The 22,266-nt window shown below is 50.1% G+C and overlaps 2 protein-coding genes across 5 annotated transcripts in view; both read right to left on the bottom strand.

The window, feature by feature from the left end:
- LOC127571668 (MICOS complex subunit mic25-like) overlaps positions 1-5,771 on the bottom strand; it is a 508,671-nt gene extending 502,900 nt beyond the window's left edge. Inside the window, exon 1 of the mRNA XM_052018256.1 lies at positions 5,635-5,771. Within this exon, the coding sequence (XP_051874216.1) occupies positions 5,635-5,715 (81 nt within the window). The 5' untranslated portion in view covers positions 5,716-5,771. The remainder of the gene's footprint in view (positions 1-5,634) is intronic.
- A 6,457-nt stretch (positions 5,772-12,228) lies between these two features.
- Positions 12,229-22,266, bottom strand: part of tpra1 (transmembrane protein, adipocyte asscociated 1) — a 75,177-nt gene continuing 65,139 nt past the window's right edge. For 2 of the 4 annotated variants that reach the window (XM_052018565.1, XM_052018564.1), the window contains exons 9-11: positions 17,829-17,931; positions 13,800-13,880; positions 12,229-13,262 (exon numbers count right to left, since the gene is read on the bottom strand). In XM_052018565.1, coding sequence (XP_051874525.1) covers positions 13,040-13,262; positions 13,800-13,880; positions 17,829-17,931 — 407 coding nt within the window. In that variant the 3' untranslated portion in view covers positions 12,229-13,039. Of the gene's footprint in view, positions 13,263-13,799; positions 13,881-15,593; positions 16,576-16,772; positions 17,524-17,828; positions 17,932-22,266 lie in introns of those variants that run through there. The other 2 variants (XR_007956520.1, XR_007956521.1) reach the window with 2 other exon arrangements.

The following is a 22,266-nucleotide window of genomic DNA, read 5'->3' as shown; positions in this document are numbered from 1 at the left end:
AGGGATTGTTCTACAATGTAACAGAGAACTGCGGGTTTGGAATCCTTGTGTATGTTTAAGGCTGAGATGAGTTCTAATCCAAAAAGGAATCAAGGATTATGTGGAGAGCACGGAAAAGACATCTTGAATGTTGGATCATCATGATCCTATCAAACAGCGGAGCAGACTTGAGGGGCTGGATCATTTACTCCTTTCTTACTTCATCCCATTTATTCGACAAGGTACCTTTTGTGTGGCACCTTGTTGAACACCCTCTGAAAGTCCAAATACAATGTACCTATTAGTTCCCCTGTATTCTCCCTAATCCAGAAATCCTCAAAAAATCTCCAATGGAATTTGTCAGGTACTATTTCCCTTTCATGCCGTCCTCCTGACTATGCTTAGATCACAATTTTCCACATCTGCTGTTACTGCTGCCTTAATAATTGATTCAAATATTTTTCCAACAACATTGAACTAACTGGTCAAAAGTTACCTGCTTTTTGCTGCCCTGCCCCCCCCCCCCCCCATATTGAATACACTTGCAGTTTTCCTATTAACTGACACTTTCCAAGAATCTTTGGATGATTGCAACAAATATATTCACTATCTCGCTGATCCGGTGAAGAGGGTCAGGTGTGGAGGGCGAAGGGTCCAGGGTAGGTGAAGGAGAAGCCAAGTGTGGATGGGCATCCAGGCTGTCTATTCAACTCCAAGACCTAGGACTCAACACCTCCCTCTGTAACTAGATCCTTGACTTTCTAACAAACAGACTGCAATCAGAGAGGATAGGCAGCAATACCTCCAGCATGATTATTCTCAACACTGGTGCCCCATTAGGCTGTGTCCTCAACCCCCTACTCTACTCCCTATACACTCATGACTGTGTGGCCAGATTCTGCTCTAACTCCATCTACAAGTTTGCAGATGATACCACCGTTGTAGGCCGTATCTCAAACAGCAATGAGTCGGAGTACAGGAAGGAGATAGAGAGTTTAGTGGCATGGTGTCATGACAACAACCTTTCCCTCAATGTCAACAAAACTAAAGAGCTGGTCATTGACTTCAGGAAATGGGGCAGTGTACATGCACCTGTCTACGTCAATGGTGCTGAGGTCGAGAGGGTTGAGAGCTTCAAGTTCCTGGGAGTGAACATCACCAACTGCCTGTCCTGGTCAAATCATGTAGATGCCACGGCCAAGAAAGCTCACCAGCGCCTCTACTTCCTCTGGGGGCCAAAGAAATTTGGTTTGTGCCCTTTGACACTCACCAACTTTTATCAATGCACCATAGAATCTGGATGCATCATGGCTTGGTACGGCAACTGCTCTGCCCAGGACCGCAAGAAACAGCAGAGAGTTGTGGACACAGCCCAGCGCGTCACGGAAACCAGCCTCCCCTCCTTGGTCTTTACCTCTTGCTACCTGAGCGAAGCAGCCAGCATAATCAAAGACCCCACCCACCCGGATCATTCTCTCTTCTCTCCTCTTCCATCAGGTAGAAGATACAGGAGCCTGAGGGCACGTACCACCAGGCTTAAGGACAGCTTCTACCCCACTGTGATAAGGCTATTGAACAGTTCCCTTATACGATGAGATGGACTCTGACCTCATGATCTACCTCGTTGTGACCTTGCACCTTATTGCACTGTACTTTCTCTGTAGCTGTGACACTTTACTCTGTACTGTTATTGTTTTTACCTGCACTACTTCAATGTACTCTGTACTAACTCAGTGTAACTGCACTGTGTAATGAATTGATTGACCTATACGATCGGTATGCAAGACAAGTTATTCACTGTACCTCGGTAACAAATGACAATAATAAACCAATGCCAATACTAATATGGCTCTAATGATGGTGATACAATTTAATCCCTCCCCAGAATTATAGAAATATTAATGAAATGATGCTTATCTCATGCCACATGCCTGTGATGCTGCTGCAAGTTTATCATTGCACCTGTGCACACAAGTACTTGTGCATGTGGCAATGAACTCAACTTTGACCTTGAATGTACATAGTATCTTCTGCCATTGAGACCAATGCAAGATATCTGTTGAACTTCTCTGCCGTTTCCTTGTTCCTCATGACTATAATCTCAGCCACATTCTATAAGAGGCCTAGCTTCATAGAGCATGAAAACAGGCCGTTTGGTCCATCGCGTCCATGCCAAACAGTGAACACGCATCCATATTAATCCCCTCTTCCAGCACTTGGCCTAACTTCACTTGAAAACTCCCTCTTATTTTTTATGAAAGAAACTGTTATTGTCCGGTTTTATATTTGTCACTAGTTTTCCCCCATGGTTTACATTTTATCATCGTTTTTGTCCTCCTTTGCTGGATTCTGAGTTTACCCCATTCTTCAGGTCCACCACCAACTTTCACCTCCTTCAACTTAACACCCTCTTTAATGTTACGAGCCAGGTTGCTATTTGGTGAATGTCCCTTTAAGGCACCTGGACAGTAGAGTAGTAGTGTGTGTGTGTGGTGTCATCAAGACAGCAAGAAGATTACAACGTGCTGACGGTTTTGCTAAGTGAGTCAGAGAGTCGGAGAAAGAGAGAGAGAGAGAGAGAGAGAGAGAGACTGACTGCTGGTCTTTGTATCGATGGATGAAGAATAATAGCTGTGTCTGTCACTACAATCCATGTATGGATTTCTGGAGCAAACAAGTGGAGTCCACTTTGTCATTAACCTGTAGTGGGAAACAGATATTTGTGTGGGCGGCCACATATCGGATGCCTTCGGGGTGGCAGATACTTCAGAACAAAGCAATGGAGATCACCAGTGATTGAGATGTCGTATGGGTTCCATCGTGGAACATGTGGATTTCGTAATTTTTCTCTATATTCTCTCTACATTTTCTCTTCATTTAACGGTGGTTTTGCAAAAGCCTTTGCTCACATTTCACCTTATGACTTGCTGAACTGAACTTCGAGAACTATTCCTAGACTTGGGGTTTGGGAATTTGCCACACACACACTTTGAGTTTAGTTTTGGGGATAATGTTTGATATCTGACGTCTTTAAACTTTTCTTATTATTACAAGTAGTTATTAATAAAATAGTTTCTAACACTAATACATGACTCAGTGTGTTCCTATTATTGCTGGTACGTGACATTAATTACCTTGCTCAACCATGGTTGGTTCATCCATCCCTTAGAATCTTTCTTCCTTTTTGTGAAAATATATTTTGCTGTCATGAATTACCTCCTTAAATGATGGTCACTACTTACTGTCCCTCCTGCTAATCTATCTGCCCAGTCCATTTCAGCTAACTCTACCTTCCTTCCATTATAATTCTCTTTAAGTTAAACACAGTTGTTTCTAATTCAAGTTTCTCGCACTCAAAATGAATTTTAAAAATTCTATCACTGTCTAGAAGATCTTTTACCCTGAGGTCACTTACTAGAGCTGTCTCAGAACCAAGATGTCCTGTTCCCTGATTGGCTCACAATTTTCATGGGGAAATTGAACTCAAGGAAACTATCCCAAATGAGCTCTATGAACTTGTTCTTGTAGCTACCTTCCTGACGTCATTAACCCAAAGTACATGAAGATTAAAGTCCACCATTACTGTTCTTTTTACAGATCCCCATTATTTGCCAATTTATACTCTTTTGGACATTAGTGATCTATAGTCATAGAGCACGTAAACAGGCCCTTCGGCCCAACTGGTCCTTGCTGACCAAGGTTCCCATCTAAGCTAGTCCCGTTTGCCCACGTTTGACCCATATCCCTATCCAATGTACCTGCTCAAGTATCTTTTGAATGCTGTGAATATAGCTGCCTCAACCACTTCCTCTGGCAAATCAATCCACATATTGACCAAACTCTGGGTGAAAATGTTGCCCCTCAGGTTCCTATTAAATCTCTCCCCTCTCACCTTAAACCTATGCCCTCTAGTTCTTGACTTCCCCAACCCTGGGAAAAAGACAGTGCGCATTGACCCTATTTATGTCCCCCTTGATTTTATACACCTCTATAAGATCACCCTTCATTCTCCTACACTCCAATGAAAAGGTCCCAACCTACTCAACCTTCCTCCATAACTCAGCCCCTTGAGACCCAGCAACATCCTCGTAAATCTCTGCACTCCTTCCAGCTTAATGGCATCTTGCCTACAGCAGGGTGACCAAAACTGAACAAAATATTCCAACTGCGGCCTCATCAACACCTTGTACATCAACAACGTAATGTCCTAACGTCTATACTCAGTGCCCAATTTACAAGCAGTGCCTTCTTTCCTTTGCTGTTTTTCACCTCCGCTCAAATGGAGTCCACTTCCACTGAGCCTGGATCACCTCTCCCAGTCAGCCTCATTCTACCCAGATTTGTCCCCTCCAAATTCTAACTTCCCCCCAACCCATCCACACCTGACCCCAATCCATTTGAACTGGTCGCTCACCATTCACATCAGCTCCTCCCACTCCACCACGAAGCCCTACCCCTCCCACTTTAGGTCTCTCCTCCTCCCCACATAGCCCCTACCCTCTCTCCCTCCTGGCTCCTCCTCCCCACATAGCCCCTTCCCAGCTCACCTCGCCCCTTCCCCTCCACCCCCACTCCTGCCACCAGCTCCTTGTCCACCCATTCCTGGCTCCTCTGCCTTCCCACTGCCCCTCGCCCACCCTCCTCTCTCCCACCTGGCTCCTCCCCTCTGTATAGCACCTCCCTCCCACCGCTCCCACTTGAGCTGACAGACCCCTGCCCCACCCACTGCTGCTCCCTCCACCTCCGAACATTGCTCCTCCCATCTCTTCCTCCTGGTTCCTCCCCTCTACGTAGCCCCTCCCCACACAACCCTCCCCCTCCCCACATGGCCCCTCCCCTCGCCTCCCTCCCCACGTGTCTCCTCCCTCCTCCTGGCCCTTCCCCCACGTGGCCCCTCCCTTCCTGTCCCCTCCCCCTCCTGGCCCACCCCAGGCCCTTTTTGGCCCCTCCCCCTCCTGGCCCCTCCCACGTGGCCCCCCACATAGCCCCTCCCCCACGTGTCTCCTCCCCTTATGGCCCCACCCCCTCCTGGCCCCACCCAGGCCCTGTTTGTCCCCTCCTGGCCCCGCCTACTCATGGCCCCACCCCCACGAGGCCCCTCCCCCACGTGGCTCCTCCCCTTATGGCCCCGCCCACTCCTGACCCCTCCCCCTCCTGGCCCCTCCCAGGCCCTGTTTGTCCCCTCCCTCCTGGCCCCGCCTACTCGTGGCCCCTCCCCTTATGGCCCCGCCCACTCCTGACCCCTCCCCCTCCTGGCCCCTCCCAGGCCCTGTTTGTCCCCTCCCTCCTGGCCCCGCCTACTCGTGGCCCCTCCCCTTAGGGCCCCGCCCACTCCTGACCCCTCCCCCTCCTGGCCCCTCCCAGGCCCTGTTTGTCCCCTCCCTCCTGGCCCCGCCTACTCGTGGCCCCTCCCCCTCCTGGCCCCTCCCAGGCCCTGTTTGGCCCCTCCCTCCTGGCCCCGCCTAGTGGCCCCACCCAACGTGGCTCCTCCCCTTATGGCCCCGCCCACTCCTGACCCCTCCCCTCCTGGCCCCTCCCAGGCCCTGTTTGGCCCCTCCCTCCTGGCCCCGCCTACGTGGCCCCACCCCCACGAGGCCCTTCCCCTTATGGCCCCGCCCACTCCTGACCCCGCCCCTCCTGGCCCCGCCCACTCACCCGCAGGCCCTGCAGCACCGTCACCCGCTGCTGCCCGTCCACGCCGAAGGAGACGCGCCGGGTGCTGCCGCTCGCCCCCATCCCCGCGCCTCCTGATGCTGGAGCTCCCGGCCTCTTGACAACGCCTCAGCAACCGCACTATCCGCCCGCGCGGTTGGACCGGAGCCGGCCAATCGGATTCCTCGGCGAAGCCCGGTGATCGGTGATGCCGCCGGTGAACGGGTGCGCCTGCGCGGCGCAAGGGCCTGTGGGAGCTGTAGTCTTCTGTCCCTGAAGCCGGCCGGTGTAGTTCCCCGGCCTGCCACAGGTGGCGCCGCGACACAGACCTAACATACCGCAGATGCTGAAAACCTGACATAAAAACAGAGTCACAAGAAATTCTGCAGATGCTGAAATCCGGAGCTAAACACACAAATTGATTGAGTCGAAGTCACAGTTAAAGTCGAGTTTATTGTCAGATGCACAAGTCCATGTGTGCACAGGTGCAATGAAAAACTTACTTGCAGCAGCATCACAGGCACAGAGCATCAGATAAGCAGCATTCACAAGAGAATTGGAATTGGAATTTGTTTTCCAATTCCAAAAACATAAATGAAGCATAAATTATGCAAAATTATACAAAGAACACAATTTGAATAAAACAAACAAAGTCCACTGAAGTGCAAAGAGGCCATAGTGTCGTGGTGTTGCTCTGCTGCGGTAGTGATGAGGGAATCAGAATCAGGTTTATTATCACTGACATACGTCACAAAATTTGTTGTTTTGTGGCAGCAGTACAGTGCAAGACATAAAGACATAAAAATTACTATCAGTTACCAAAGTAAATAAAAATAGTGCAAAAGAGGAATAACGAGTTAGTGTTCATGGGTTCATGGACCGTTCAGAAATCTGATGGCGGAGGGGAAGAAGCTGTTCCTGAAATGTTGAGTGTGGGTCTTCAGGCTCCTGTACCTCCTCCCTAATGGTAGTAACATGAAGAGGGCATGTCCCAGGTCGTGAGGGTCCTTAGTGATGGATGCCACCTTCTTGAGACACTTCCTCTTGAAGATGTCCTTGATGGTGGGGAGGGTTGTGCCCGTGATGGAGCTGGCTGAGTCTACAACCCTCTGCAGCCTCTTGCGATCCTGCGCATTGGAGCCTCCGTACCAGGTGGTGATGCAACCAGTCAGAATGCTCTCCACCATACATCTGTAGAAATTTGCAAGAGTCTTTGGTGACGTACCAAATCTCCTCAAACTCCTAACAAAGTAGAGCCGCTGGCGTGCCTTCTTCATGATGGCATCAACATATTGGGCCCAGGATAGATCCTCTAAGATGTTGGTGCCCAGTAACTTGAAGCTGCTCACCCTCTCCACCGCTGACCCCTCAATGAGGACTGGTGTGTGTTCTCCCGACTTCCCCTTCCTGAGGTCCAATAAGTCTGCAGACCCCAATTGCATTTGTCACAAATAGCTCATTTCACTGGATTGCAGTATATCTGGGAACTGGTGTTCATTCCACATCACCTCTGTGTTCTAAAGCTGAAAGACGATGCAATAGTTGCAGACGAATAATCGGTTTAAATGCCTGCTCAAGAAAACTGCACTGCCTCATTATTCCTCCAGGTGGCACCCCTTACCCATACAAACTGCAACTGCTCATCGGCGTTCTCTGCTGGAGCTGGGTGCTACTGCAGGATTCCAGAAACATTCAACTGTGAGTCCCATCGCATTGCCACACATCTGTCTGCGCCAGCTCTCAGAGGAATCCCATTTCCCACTAATGGGTACTTGATTGTCAGGACGGTATGGGCCAAAGAGCCCCTCTCAGTGCTGTATATGACAAATTTTCCTTGTAACCTGTTCTCCCCACATCAACTCTCCGCAGATTCGACCTCTCATCTACACTGAGGAGCCACTCACAGCGGCTGATTATCCTACAAATCCAGGTGAAGGGACTCGACCTGAAACGTCAGCTGTCCATTCCCCTCCACAGATGCCGCCTGACCCGCTGAGTCCTCCAGCATCCTGTGTGTTGCTCCATCTTCCAGTGTCTGCCGTCTCCTGTGTCTCCCAAAAGTGCTTGCCCTCTGGCAGTAGCTCAGTGGGTAAGATCAGAATCAGGTTTATTCTCACTGACTTATATGTCATGAAATCTGTTGTTTTGCAGCAGCAGTACTGTACAAGGACATAAAATTATTTTCAATTACAAAAATAAATAAATAGTGCAAAACATAAAGGAATAACGAGGTAGTGTTCACGGGTTCGTGGACCATTCAGAAATCTGATGGCGGAGGGGAAGGGGCTGTTCCTGAATCGTTGAGTGTGGGTCTTCAGGCTCCTGTACCTCCTCCCCGATGGTAGTAACGAAAAGAGGGCATGTCCCAGATGATGAGGGTCCTTAATGATGGATGCCGCCTTCTTGAGGCACCGACCCTTGAAGATGTCGTCGATGGTGGGGAGGTTTGTGCCCATGATGGAGCCGGCTGAGTCTACAACCCTCTGCAGCCTCTTGCGATCCAGTGCATTGGAGCCTCCGTACCAGGCGGTGATACAGCCAGTCAGAATGCTCTCCACTGTACATTTATAGAAATTTGCAAGAGTCTTCAGTGACATAGCAAATCTCCTCAAACCCCTAACGAAGTAAAGCCACTGGCATGCCTTCTTCGTGGTTGCATCAATGTGTTAGGCCCAGAATAGATGACACCATCTGTCCACCACTGACGAATAGTAACACCCTGAGGAGAGCCGCTGGTGTGCCTTCTTTGTGATTGCATCCAGAGGTAATCCAGAGCCGTCACTTACAATCCCTCCACAGTGATTCAATTAATTAAATTAAAAGCCAGTACAGTAATGCCGTTACATTCTCATTAATACTCTCCTTTGAGAAAAAAACCTGCCCTCTTTGCGCTGTCTGCAATCTGTGATTTCAAACCTGAAGCAATGTGGTTGACTTTAAATTACCCTCTTAAATGGCCAAAAGCAAGTAGGGAGGGGCACTACCCAGAGATCCCCATGGATCATGTGAATAAAAGCATTGTCTTGGCTAGCTGGACTGCCTCATTAGCATCTCATCTGAGGGATCATTCACTACGAGTTGGACAAAGCAGCAACACAGAGTCAATCAGCACGGAAACAGGCCCTTCAGCCCAACTGGTCCATGCTGACCATGATTCCCATCGAAGCGAGTCCCGTTTGCCCTCGTTTTAGCCTGTATCCCTCTAACGGTGGACTTGAGCATGGAACCCACCAGCACAGCGAGTCTGATACCCAAATCTACTTGCAGAGCATCTCAGCTCAGCCCCCAAGAGTTAACCTGATCCGCCACTAGGAGGGTCTGGGACTGGAGGACGTTCCCAGCCTGACCTGCCGGGCACGTCCTCCTGCTCTGCTTTTCACATCTCCCACATTCTTTTCTCCGTGTTTTCTCTCTCTCTCGAACTGCTCATAGACCAGATAACATTGTTTACAGCCTTTCCCGATGGTCACCACTGATTTACCCTACCAGAGACATCCCCTCTTCCCCCACCCTCCCTGTAGTTTAGTGAGCGTCTTCTTCCTCCTTCCCAGTTCTGTCAAAATGATAACTCTGTTTCTCTTCCCACAGTTGCTGCCTGACCTATTGAGTATTTCCAGCATTTTCTGTTTTTAGTTTTGATTTCCAGCATCTGCACTTGTTTTGATTTTCACTGAGCTTTGAGCTATCAGGCACTTTCATTTTCCATCCTGTTCTGACCTCTATTTTTAGTCGTTTGCACAATTCCAATGAAGCCCAATGTAAATCAACAGGAAAGCACCTTGCCTTCTGACCACCTCGCCTTCTGACCACCTCTTTCTATTCCCATCTCCTGTCAGATCAGGTGCATTGACTTCAGGAAGGGGGGCAGTGCACATACATCAACAGTGCTGAGGTCAAGAGGGTTGAGAGCTTCAGGTTCCTAGGAGTGAACATCACCAATAGCCTGTCCTGGTCCAACCTTGTAGATGCCATGGCCAAGAAAGTTCATCAGTGCTTCTACTTCCTCAGGAGGCTGAAGAAATTTGGCATGTCCCCTTTGACCACCAATTTTTAATCAATACACGATGGAAAGCATCCTATCCGGATGCATCACGGCTTGGTATGGCAACTGCTCTGCCTGTGACCGCAAGAAACTGCAGAGAGTTGTGGACACAGCTCAGCACATCATGGAAACCAGCCTCCCCTCCATGGACTCAGTCTACACTTCTCATGGTCTTGGTGAAGCAGCCAACATAATCAAAGACCCTGCCCACCCCAGACATTCTCTCTTCTCCCCCCTCCCATCAGGCAGAAGATACAAAAGCCTGAAAGCACATACTTCCAGGCTCAAGGACAGCTTCTATCCCACTGTTATAAGACTATTGAACGGTCCCCTAGTACGATAAGATGGACTCTTGACCACACAATCTATCTCATTATGACCTTGCACCTTATTGTCTGCCTGCACTGCACTTTCTCTGTAACTGTAACATTTTATTCTGCATTCTGTTATTGTTTTTACCTTGTACTACCTCAATACACTGTTCTAATGAATTGATATGTGTGGACAGTATGCAAGACAAGTTTTTCACTGTACCTCACTACATGTGACAATAATAAACCAATTTACCATTTGACAAACTTGGGACTCTGCACCTTCATTGCTCTTCACCCGATCACGGACATCTCTGTTGCTCCCTCCACCCTTCTGCCTTCTCTGTAACTTAAACCATGTTTGTTTTCTAACTGCCCTGACAAGTTAACTCTGTTTCTCTTTCCGCAGATGCTGCCTGACCTCCTGAGCATTTTCAGGCTCTTGTGTTTTGATTAACCCTATTCAGTCAATGGAGCGCACACTCATCTTTCAGTCGATAGTCATGCTTTCCAGAGGGTCGAGCACAAAATCCATCCTTCCTCCAATGTAGACATGACACCATTGCACAGCTGGAGATTTAAATAGGGCCACATCTGGTCTCTCTGGCAGACACGTCACGGAGTGGGTGGGGATGGGTGGGTTTGTGTGTTCCTAGAAAATGGCGTGTATCATGATTTTCTGTAATACTGTCATCTGCACAAGTTTTCTCCCGCTCACCTTAAAACGATGACCTCCAGTGTCTGACATTTCTTCCATGGGAAAAAGTCTGTCTACCCTAGCTATGCCTCTCGTAATTCTATGAACTTCTTTCAGGTCAACGCACAAACTGCTGGAGGAACTCAGCGGGTCGGGCAGCATCTGTGGAGGGAAATGGACAGTCAACGGTTTGGGTCGAGACCCTTTATCAGGACCCCCTTCAGCTAAGATTTTTGACGCGCTGGAGAAAACAATCCAAGTTTGTCCAGCCTCTCCTTATAGCTAATACTTTCCAATTCAGGCAACATTCTGGTGAACCTCTTCTGCACCCTCTCCAGAGCTTCACATCCCTCCTGTAATGGGGCGACCAGATCAGCACGCAATGCTCCAAATGTGGCCTGACCAAAGTTTTATACAGCTGCAACGTAACTTCCCAACTTTTATAACACCCCAACTGATGAAGGCAAACATGGCGTACACCTTGTTCATCACCCTATTTTTGTAGCCACTTTCGGGGATCTATGGACTCACATTCCAACATCCCTCTGTGTATCAAAGCTCCTCGGGGTCCTGTCATTGACTGCACACTTTCCTTCTTTCATTTGGCTTCCCAAAGTGCAACGCCTCACACTTGTCTGGATTAATCTCCATCTGCTGCTTCTCTGCCCACATTTCCAATTGGTCCACGTCCCGCCGAATCTTTTGACAACCTTCCTCACTGTCCACACCACCACCAATTCGTGTGTCGTCCGCAAACTTATGGATCCGCCTGCCTCACACGAAATGCTGGAGGAACCGAGCAGGTCAGGCAGCGGCTATGGAGGGAAATGAACAAAGTCTTGGGTCGAGACCCTTCATCAGGACCCCCTTCAGCTGAGATCATCACAGATGCTGCCTGACCTGCTGAGTTCCTCCAGCATTTTGTGTTCATTGCTCCAGATTCCGGCATCTGCAGAATCTCTTCTGAACTGTCTCCGCAGTGCCTTTTCTGAAATAAGAGGACCAAACTTCCACACAGTTCTCCAGATGTGGTCTCACCATCACCCTGTACAATTGTCAGCACTTCTAAACTCCAAACCCCTTGCAGTAAAGGCCAATATGTCACCTGCTGGATCTGCATGCTGACTTCTCGTGCTTCATGCACAAGAACACACCTCTCTCTCTCTGTCCTCCGCTAATTTCCGATCGCTCTCCACTTAACTAGTGATCCCCCTCGTACCAGTTACACGACCTCACACATTAACCTCCATTTGCCGAGCCTTTGCACATTCCCTCAACCTCAACACAGTATGTCCTTCCCCACCAGTATTGGTATTGGTTTATTATTGTCACTTGTACCGAGGTACAGCGAAAAACTTGTCTTGCAAACCGATCGTACAGGTCAATTCATTACACAGTGCAGTTACATTGAGTTAGAACGATTATAGTAAGGGTAATGAGTAGATCTGTAGAGAGCAGCTTGCAACGAGCCGCCACGTAAACAGCACTCCAAAAAGTTTTACAAAACTTTGCTCCATTAACAAACAAAAAATCAAAGACAAAGGAAAAACGTAAAAATAATTTTTTATTATTATTAATCACCCTCGATCCTTCAATAAACAGCATCTGAGGGAGTGAATTGCCCTCAGTGGCCTCCAGTGGGGGAGACTGGAACTGTTTACCAATGTCACAGCCACCAACAGACTGAGAAGTTTCCCCCATCAACCAAGAGAAGCCATTCATAATGAAAAGAAGTCTTTTAACACTGCGGCGGGCAGCTTTGGTCTCTTCCTTTCGTAACCGAGGAAGGTAATTGAAAACACAAATGCTGAATGGAATCAAGGCAGTGGATTCAGACAGCAGGCAAACACTGGGGAGAGGAGAGAGGGGGAGAGGGGGAGGGGGTAAGAGGGGAGAGAGAGGGGGGAGAGAGGAAGAGGAGGAGAGGTAACCAGGCCCCAGTTTCAAACTTGCCCCAAATTTCTCTTTGAAAAGAAGAAGAAACCAACAGCCAGTCTGGAACAATATTTAAGACAACTTTACACCACTGGGTCAGTGCAGAATAGTTTGAAGTTGGGGGTGGGGGGGGGGTGCAGGCAGGGTGAGCGGCAAATGTAGAAAAATAAAAAAGAAAGCAAGGAGATGCTGTGAGCATGAGGGAGGGAACCAGGGGCGAGAACTCTGTGGACCGCAGAGGAAAATGTGTTCAAAATGGTAGGATTTATAAAATCCCATAATCTGTACATTCCATGACTGAAATTCCAGGACGTCAGAGGCAGTGTTGCAAGGAGAGAGCGTGGGTCTTTCTCCCCCTGCTCCCACATCTCTGCGTCCTGCTGCTCACAGCCCCCCACCCCACCCCACCTCCATTCCCCTTTCTCAAGCGTTCATCATTTTCCACCGGTCGCTGTCGACACTGTTGATGCTGCCCACGGTCAGATCGTCCAGGTAGGACGCCGAGCCGTCGATCTGCGTGTTGGAGTAGGGGCCGGGGTCCGGCGCTTCCTTCCTGGAGACAGAGTGGGTCTGCGGGAGGTGCACGTCCGTGTCCTCTGGCTCGTCGACCTGCGACTTGTAGGAGAAGAGGATCTTGGGCTCGGAGCTGCAGGGGTAAACAGACGAGGCAAACCATTAGAGTCAGTGAGGCATGCGGGCAGAGTAACTCAACCTGCAGTGCCACCTCACAGCACCACAGAGCCGGGTTTGGCCAGCGCATGGCCTCCTATCTCAAGAATGTTCCATCATTCTGAATTAAAGCGAAGCTCTATACACCCTCACAAAAAAGAAAGATCTCGTGGCCTGTATCTGAAGAAGAGCAGCGAGGGGGAGGCAGCTCTCCCTTGCCTCCTGGCCAATAGTTACCCCCTCTGGCAACACCGGAGATTAGCTGCCACTGTGGGATCTTGCTGTGCGCCTATCCCCTCCTCCGTTTCCTGCTTCACAACAGTAACCACGTTTCCAAAGGACTTGGCCGGCTGTAAAGCCGCTTTGGATAATCAACAGCACTGTAAAAGTGCAAGTCTCCCTTCGATTACAACGGTTGTGCGTCCCACTACGTAGAAGAAGGGGAAACAGTCATTTTATTCAGCAACTTTTAACTGCATTGACTGAGACAGAGCTATGCATACTGGTGACTTACCCAAAGAAGCCCTTCAGGAATGTTACATACATCAGTGGAGCAAACAGACTGAAATACAGGAATGTGGTGGCGTCTACACAGCTGTAACAGAAGGGAAGAGAATGTCACACATTGGAACAAACAGTAAACTCACCTCAAGGCAGCTCTGGTGAACTAACGTCCTCATCTCCCTCCCAATCCTTGCTTCAAATCTCTGTCCCCTTGTTTTTGACCCTTCTGCTAAGGGAAATATCACTCTTTTACTCTACCTTGACCCCTAAGAAACATGTATCAAACACGCACTGAGCACTGCCCACCAAGAAGGGGCACAAATGAGGCAGGACTGAGGGGCGCGGCAGTGGTGCAGCGGTTAGTGCTGCTGTCTCACCAGGTTCGATCCTGACCTTGGGTGCTGTCTATGTGGAGTTTGCATGTTCTCCCTGTGACCGGGTGCTCCCACATCCCAGGGAGGTGCTGGTAGGCAGGTTGATTGGTTACTGTTAATCATCCCTAGTGATTAACCCCTAGTGATTAGTGGGCAGGCACGGTAGTGTAGTGGTTAGCGTAACGCTATTACAGCGCCAGCGACCCAGGTTCAATTCCAGCTGCTGTCTGTAAGGAGTTTGTACACGTTCTCCCCATGTCTGCGTGGGTTTCCTCCGGGTGCTCCGGTTTCCTCCCACATTCCAAAGACGTACGGTTAGGAAGTTGTGGGCGTGCTATGTTGGCGCCGGAAAGCGTGGCGACACTTGCGGGCTGCCCCCAGAACACTCTACGCAAAAGGTGCATTTCACTGTGTGTTTCGATGTAGATGTGACTAATAAAGAAATCTTATCTAGTGTAGGTGGGTGGCTGGGGAATAGGTGGAGAGTGGGGGGGTGCAGGTTTATGGGATGTAAGTGGAGAATATGATCAGTGTAGATGGGAACTTGTTGGCTGATACAGGCCTGGTGGTTCAAAGTAACTATTTCTGTGCTGTGAGATGTGAGAAGTTATACCCACCAGGAAAGACAGAATGATCCGGGATTCTTCCAGTGTGACTTGATCAGAGGTGTGTAACATTATGGAAGGGTTTGATAGGGGAGCAGCAGAAAATATGGATTCACTTGTGAAGGGCAAAAAGAGTCACAAGTATAAATCTGTCAGTAGTAAACCCCAGAGGGAAGTCAGGAGAAACTGTGGGTGAGAAATTAGAATCTACGCCCACAAGGTAGAGATGGAGGCCGGGTGGTGATAAGTGGAACCAGACAAGGCAGAGATAGTGGGCAAATGGAACCAGATAGGGGAGGGAGTAGGAAAGGTAAACCAAGGGGTGTGGCTGACAGGCAGGGCAATGAATCTAGGTAAGGGGGGGAGAGGGGGATGGAAGAAGTGAACAATGGAAGAGATATCCTACTAAGACCGGTAGGAGTGGGAAAGGAATGCAGGAGGTGTGGGTTACCTGTATTGTGTTCTATTCAATAACCCTTACACCAGGAAATGGCCCTTCACCACTGCAGGGCTGGAATGGATAGAGAGGCCTAGAGGGTGGAGGTACAAACATAAGAAATAGAAACAGCGGAAGACCACTGTGCCTTCTCCACTGTTCAATAAGACCATGGTCGAGCTTTTACCTCAGAGCCAATCTCCTGCCTGTATCCCTGAACATCTAAAAGTTATAAAGATCCTGATCGATATCTCACGATTTCAAATCAACACGAGGTTCCAGGTCTACACGAGATCCTGAAGGTTTCTCCCTCAGTAAATAATGTGACATGGTCGGCATTGGCTCTGTCTACTGAGGAGACCCTTGGCAATGTTCCAAAGTATCCTGCACCTTTTTGGTGGCTGAAGAACACTGGGTGAAAATCAGGAGTAGGATCTTGGTGGAGGGATCAGGCTGGCAGTTTGGTTGAGCCATCAGAACAAGGGTCAGTGATGGTGGGTGGGGTTTCAAGCGACGAGTTGCTGACTTGGGGGGGGTAGGATGGAGGATTGTGAATGTAGCACAGAGGAATCCCAAGGAAGGGTCAGGCAAGTACTTAGAGGGGACCTACCTGGGGCAGGTCCCCATCAGTGCACACCACAAGCCAGTATCTGCTCAGGTGGGTTTGCCCAAGGAGTTCTGGAAATGGCCTCACAGGCAGATGAAAGACTGGTAAATTGGTTTATTATTGTCACATATACTGAGGTATAATGAAAAACTTTGTTTTGCATGCAGATCATTTTATTACACAGTGCATTGAGGTAGTACAAGGCAAAACAATAACAGAATGCAGAATAAAGTGTCACAGTTACAGAGAAAGTGCAGTGCAGGCAGACAATAAGGTGCAAGGTCACAACGAGGTAGATTGTGAGATCAAGAGTCCATCTTATCGCACTAGGGAACTGTTCAATAGTCTTAGTGGGATAGAAGCTGTCCTTGAGTCTGGTGGTACGTGCTTTCAGGCTTCTGTATCTTCTGCCCGATGGGAGGGGGGAGAAGAGAGAACGTCCGGGGTGGGTGGGGTCTTTGATTATGTTGGCTGCTTTACCAAGGCAGCGAGAAGTGTAGACAGAGTCCACGGAGGGGAGGCTGGTTTCCATGATGTGCTGAGCTGTATGTACTATGCCCTGAAACATTAACCCAGTTTCTCTCCCCACAGATGCTGCCTCACCTGCCGAGTGTTTCCAGCATTTTCTGGTTTTGTTTCAGGTTTCCAGCATCTGCAGGGTTTCCTCCCCACTCACGAGCAGCACGACCTGCTTCTGATTAAACAGCCCATGGTGGGAACGCATGCTGCACGTCATTGGGCACCACTCCACAGTTCCAGGATCTCTGTGTGAACCGGAAGGGAAGCCGTAGACTTAATGCAACTTGCCCAGTTTCCCTTTCCTTTGACATTGAATTCCATGACTCAGAAACAAATTGTGGTGAAAATTTAAAAAAAACTGCAGATGCTGGAAATCTGAGATCTCCCTGGAAGTGGCTACACAGGTTGATAGGGTGATAAAGATGGCATACGGCATGTTTACCTTCATTAGTCGAGGCACTGAGTTCAAGAGTCAGGAAGTTGTGTTGCAGCTTTATAAAACTCTAGTTAGGCTGTACCTGGAGTATTGCATTCAGTTCTGGTTGTCCCATTATAGGAAGGATATCAGGGTTTTGGAGAGGGTGCAGAAGAGGTTTACCAAGATGCTGCCTGGATTAGAGGGCATGTACTATGAAGATAAGTTGGACAAACTTGGGTTGTTTTCTCTGGAGCAGCGGAGGCTGAGGGGAGACCTGATAGAGGTTTATATGATTATGAGAGGCATAGATAGAGCAGACAGCCGGTATCTTTTCCCCAGGGTTGAAATGTCTAATACCGGAGGGCATGCATTTAAAGTGAGAGGGGGAAAGTTCAAAGGAAATGTGAGGGCAATTTTTTTTTACACAGAAGGTGGTGGGTGCCTGGAATGTGCTGCCTGGGGTGGGGGTGGAGGCAGATGTGAAAGGGGCATTCAAGAAGCTCTTGGATAGGCACACGAATGTGAGGGAAATATGGACATTGTGGAGGCAGAAGGGATTAGTTTAGTTGGACACTTTATTACTAATGTAATTGGTTCGGCACAACATTGTGGGCCGAAGGGCCTGTTCCTGTGCTGTGCTGTGTTCTATGTCAAAGAGGAAATGCTAGAAATACTCATCAGGTCAGGCAGCATCTAGGGAGAGGGAGGGGGAGGGGGAGAGGGAGAGGGAGGGGGGAGAGCATTAACGTTTCCGGTCCAGGAACCTTTGTCAGAACTGGGAAAGAGAAAAACAAGGTAGTTTTCAGTAGAGTATGGGGGAGGAATGGCTGGGTGGAACAGTGCACATGATACCTCCCCTATCTTAAGTATTACTACAAACTAACTTGTTTTTCTCTCTAACTTGTTCCAACATTAACTGTTTCTCTTTCCACAGACGCTACCTGACCTGCTGAGTGTTTCCAACAGTTTCTACTTTGAAAATACGTGGTGCTGTGTTATGTGATCCACTTTCTAGCCAAGTGCCTGCTGTACCTCAGGTACAAGGCTCACACGTTCCTGCTGCGATTGCTCAACACTTACCAGAGTCCAGCTGCGATGTTAGCACAGAGTAATGCACTGCCAATGCCCTGGATCAGGTTCAACACTGACAAAGTTCCAGCATACACGTAGAAGCTCTTCTTGGCTGAAGGGATATGGAAGAGAGAAGAAATAGGTTCTTACAGACAAGAAGGTGGAGCGGTTCAGCAGAGACCAATGATGCATTGTAAATGAGACAATCCCTGTACACAGACCCCGACTTATACCAACTCTTACAATGTAGAGATGCCTTTAAGAACTGCGTGCAGTGTGTTCTGACCTTGATGTGTTGTTGTTGCACCAGCTGCTTCTTTAATTGCGAGTTCTTGACTTCAATAAAGAATTTACTTACTTACCACAAGATGGTGGCCATTTGACCCATCGAGTCCATGCCAGCTCTCAGGGGAGTCGAGCTTCATAGAGTAATACAGCACGGAAACAGGTCCTTTGGTCCAACTTATCCAATGCTGACCATGATTTCTATCTCTGCTAATCCCATTTCCCTGCATTTCCCATATCCCTCTAAACAGTGCCTATCCATGTACCTGTCCAAATGTCTTTCAAACATTGTAATTGTACCCGCCACTACCACTGCCTCTGGCAGCTCGTTCCACATACCCACCGCCCTCTGTGTGAAAAACTTGCCCCTCAGGTCCCCTTTAAATCTTTCCCCTCTCATTTTAAACCTGTGCCTTCTGGGTTTAGGGAAAAAAGACCATCTACCTGCTGAGGCTATATAAGGCATTGGTCAGACCACATTTGGAGTACTGTAAGCAGGTTTTGGCCCCCTAAGGAAAGATGTGCTGGCATTGGAGAGGGTCCAGAGAGGGATCCCAGGGGTGAAACAGTTAATGTACACGGAGCATTTGATGGTTCTGGGCCTGTATTCACTGGAGTTTAGAAGGATGGCGGGGGGGGGGGGGGGGGGGGGGGCGGGTGGATTCTCATTGAAAATTCCTGAATATTGAAAGGCCTGGATAGAATGGACATGGAGAGGATGTTTCCAGTAGTGGGAAAGTCTAGGATCCAAGGGCACAGCCTCAGAAGGACGTTCCTTTATGGGGATCTGCCTGTCCCCGGCCGAGGGGTCCTGGCCGGCGAACTGGCAGGAGTTGGGGGCGAAAGTCTCTGCCCGGCTGGGGTGCTGGTCGGGTCTGCTCCGGGCGATCTCGTACCGGGGCAGGGCACTGGTCATCAACCAGCTGGTGGCCTCCATGCTGTGGTACCGGCTGGCCATGCTGGTGCCGCCCAACGTCTTCGTCGCCACCACCCAGAGGAGGTTGACGGACTTCTTCTGGGGCGGTCGGAGGCACTGGGTCTCCGCGGCGGTCCTGAGTCTGCTGTCGGCGGAGGGGGGTCAGGCGCTGGTGTGCATGCGCACCCAGCTGACGGCCCTCCGCCTCTGGGCGCTGCAGAGGTACCTGTACACGGAGCACCCCCCGCGGTGGCACGCGCTGGCCACCTACTTCCTCCGCCAGGGACGCTGCCTCCGGGAGGGGGCGCGTCTCCTGGCAGCGGGCGTCGGCCAAGCCACCCTGCGGGAACTGCCCGGGTTCTACCGGGATCTGATGCGGGTGTGGGGCACGGTGTCATGCGGCGAGCGCGCGGCCGCTCCCCCTCCGGTCGTGCTGGCGCCGGCCCCGCCGGAGTTGCTGGTCGGGCCCAGGGCCCGGCATCTCTCGCAGGAGGTGGCGCGGCACAACCTGAGCCGCCTGGCAGACACGCTGACGGTGCCGTTCCGTGAGGCGCCAAGGCGGTACTTGTACGGGCTGCTCCTGCACACCTTTCACTTCCTTGCCCTGGTCTGCCGGCCGGACACGCCGTGGCGGTCCATCTTGCTGGCGGGCGGCGAGGGCGGTCCCCGGTGGGGGTCTCTCTACGCGGAAGTCCTCCCGCTGTACATCGGGGAGCTGGGGTGGACGGTGTTGCACCGGGCCATGCCGTGCAACCGATTCTTGAGCCGGTTCACTGACACCCTGGCCGCCTGTCACTTCTGCGGCCGGGAGGAGACGGTCTACCACGCGTACGCGGAGCGCGAGAGGTTGCAGCCCCTCTTTGAGTATCTGCGGGGGCTGCTGCTGAAGTTCTGGTTGCACTTCAGCCTGGCACTGTTGGTCCACGGGCACCCGGTGTGGCGCGGGGAGAGGCACGCGGCGGATCTCCTGGTGGGTCTCCTGCTGGGCCTGGCCAAGCTGGCCATCCACGGGACGCGGCGGCGGGTGGCCGAGGGTACCAGCAGGTCGGCCTGCCTGCCAGTCTTCCACGCTTACGTGCGCGCGCGGGTGCGTTTAGAGAGGGAGCACGTGGTTTCCGCAGGCACCCTAGCCAAGTTCTGCGCTCGGTGGGCCCCTCAGGGGATTTCATGCGCCGTGGATGGTACGAACGCGATTCTTATTTGAAGTGTCTCGTGTTGCGTTGACGGGCGTAGCGTCGCGTGTGCGTTTCGTTGGTATTAGTTTGCATTCTCTACCATAGTATGTTGTTGCGTAGTTTCTTCTTTTCTGTATTAGATGTAGTGTATTGACACTGGTTGTCTTTTGTAGTGCTTTTAGTGAATAAACGTTTATTATTAAAAAAAAGGACGTTCCTTTAGAACAGAGATGAGGAGGAATGTCTTTTGCCAGAGGGTGGTGAATCCGTGGAGTTCATTGCCACAGACGGCTGTGGAGGCCAAATCATTGGGTACATTTAAAGTGGAAGTTGATAGGTTCTTGATTAGTGAGGGCATCAAAAGGTTACGGGGAGAAGGCAGGAGAATGGGGTTGGGAGGGAAAAATAAATCAGCCATGATCGAATTGTGCAGCAGACTCGATGGGCCGAATGGCCTAATTCTGCTCCTATGTCTCATGGTCTAAACCTTATTTATTCCCCTCATGATGTTACCAACATCTATGAGGCACCCCTCAGCCTGCTTCACTCCAGGGAAAACAGTCCCAGCCTGTCCGGTTTCTCCTCATCACTCCAGTCCAGCCCTCCTGTGAATCCTCTCTGGCTTAATCACATCCTTCCTAATAGTGTGGCAGTCAATCCCATCAGTCCCATTCCCACTTTCCTCATATCCCCGCCTTCCTGCAACCTAGTCTCTCTCACATGCCCATCAACTCTGATTTTATTTTGCCACGTAATTCACTCTAATTAACCGATCAGCGATTCTTTGGGCTGTGGGAGGAAACCCAGAGCACCCGGGGGAAACCCAGGCCACAATCGGGAGAACGTGCAAACTCCGCGCAGGCAGCACTGGGAGGTCAGGACTGAACCCGAATCATTGGAACCGTGAGGCAGCAGCACTACCCGCTGCACCACCATGCCTCCTGCTTGCTCAATAGCTTTACCTCTGTTACTGATGCAAGCAGCAACACAAAACAACCTACCCTCCCAACACTGTTAAACAGCAGTTAAAATACTGCAAGATTTCTGTAATTAATTACACAAAATTCATAATTAAAAATAATTAATGTTACTGTTTTTTCTCTCAACTTCCTTTGCCCCTCTCTGCCCAATCCCTCTTTCCCATCCTCTCCGAAACTGACTTGACTATCACTCTATACGTTTGCTTCCTGGTTGTTCACTTGGTACCGTTCTTCATCCTCCGCTCTCACTTGGTTCCTTTCCCTTACCTTGATGCTCAGTGTTACGGGAACATGGTCTTGGCGCTGTCCGGCAACGAGGTTCCAGATGCCCCGCTGACCTTGCTCGGAGCAGCAGTACTTCATGGCACAAAAAGAAAATGAGCACAGGTACCTCACCCAAGGGGCAATGAAAATATCACTTCAAGGTCCCCACAGGGAAATTCATCACCGCAGCAAGCTCTGACCATTATCCAGTGTTGTAAACGCTGCTGATTGCAGAACCTTGTGACTAGCACAAACCGACTGTTCCATCCCAATACATTGGAACAATGACTGCACTCTACGGTGCAGTTGACTGGCCCGTGACACTCGGACTTACAAGCACGACAAGTAGACGTTCTATTTCCTCGCCACACAGAAGAGTATGACTGAGCCAAAAACAAACCACCGGAGGAATTCAGTGGGTCGATCAGCATCTGTGGGGGGAGGGGGAAGGAATTGTTGACGTTTCGGGTCAAGACCTCGTGTCAGGACCGAGAGTGGAGAGGGAATGACAGCCGGTGTAAACAAAGGGGGGCAGAAACAGGGGCCAGTAGGTGATGGGTGGATTGAGGAGGGAGAGGGAGGTGGGGCAGATGGGGCAGATGGGGCCAGGTGGGAGGAAGGGAGGGGAAGGTGAGCCTTCAGCAGTATTAAGAGGAATAGATAGCGTGGACAGCCAGCGCCCCTTTCCCAGGACACCAATGCTCAATACAAGAGGACATGGCTTTAAAGTAATGGGTGGGAAGTTCAAGGGAGATATCAGAGGGAGGTTTTTTTACCCAGAGAGTGGTTGGGGGCGTGGAATGCGCTGCCTGGAGTGGTGGTGGAGG

This window comes from Pristis pectinata, chromosome 6 (genome assembly GCF_009764475.1).
Source record: "Pristis pectinata isolate sPriPec2 chromosome 6, sPriPec2.1.pri, whole genome shotgun sequence".
Lineage (NCBI taxonomy): Eukaryota > Metazoa > Chordata > Chondrichthyes > Rhinopristiformes > Pristidae > Pristis > Pristis pectinata.
This window is presented reverse-complemented; position numbering and strand designations above follow the sequence as displayed.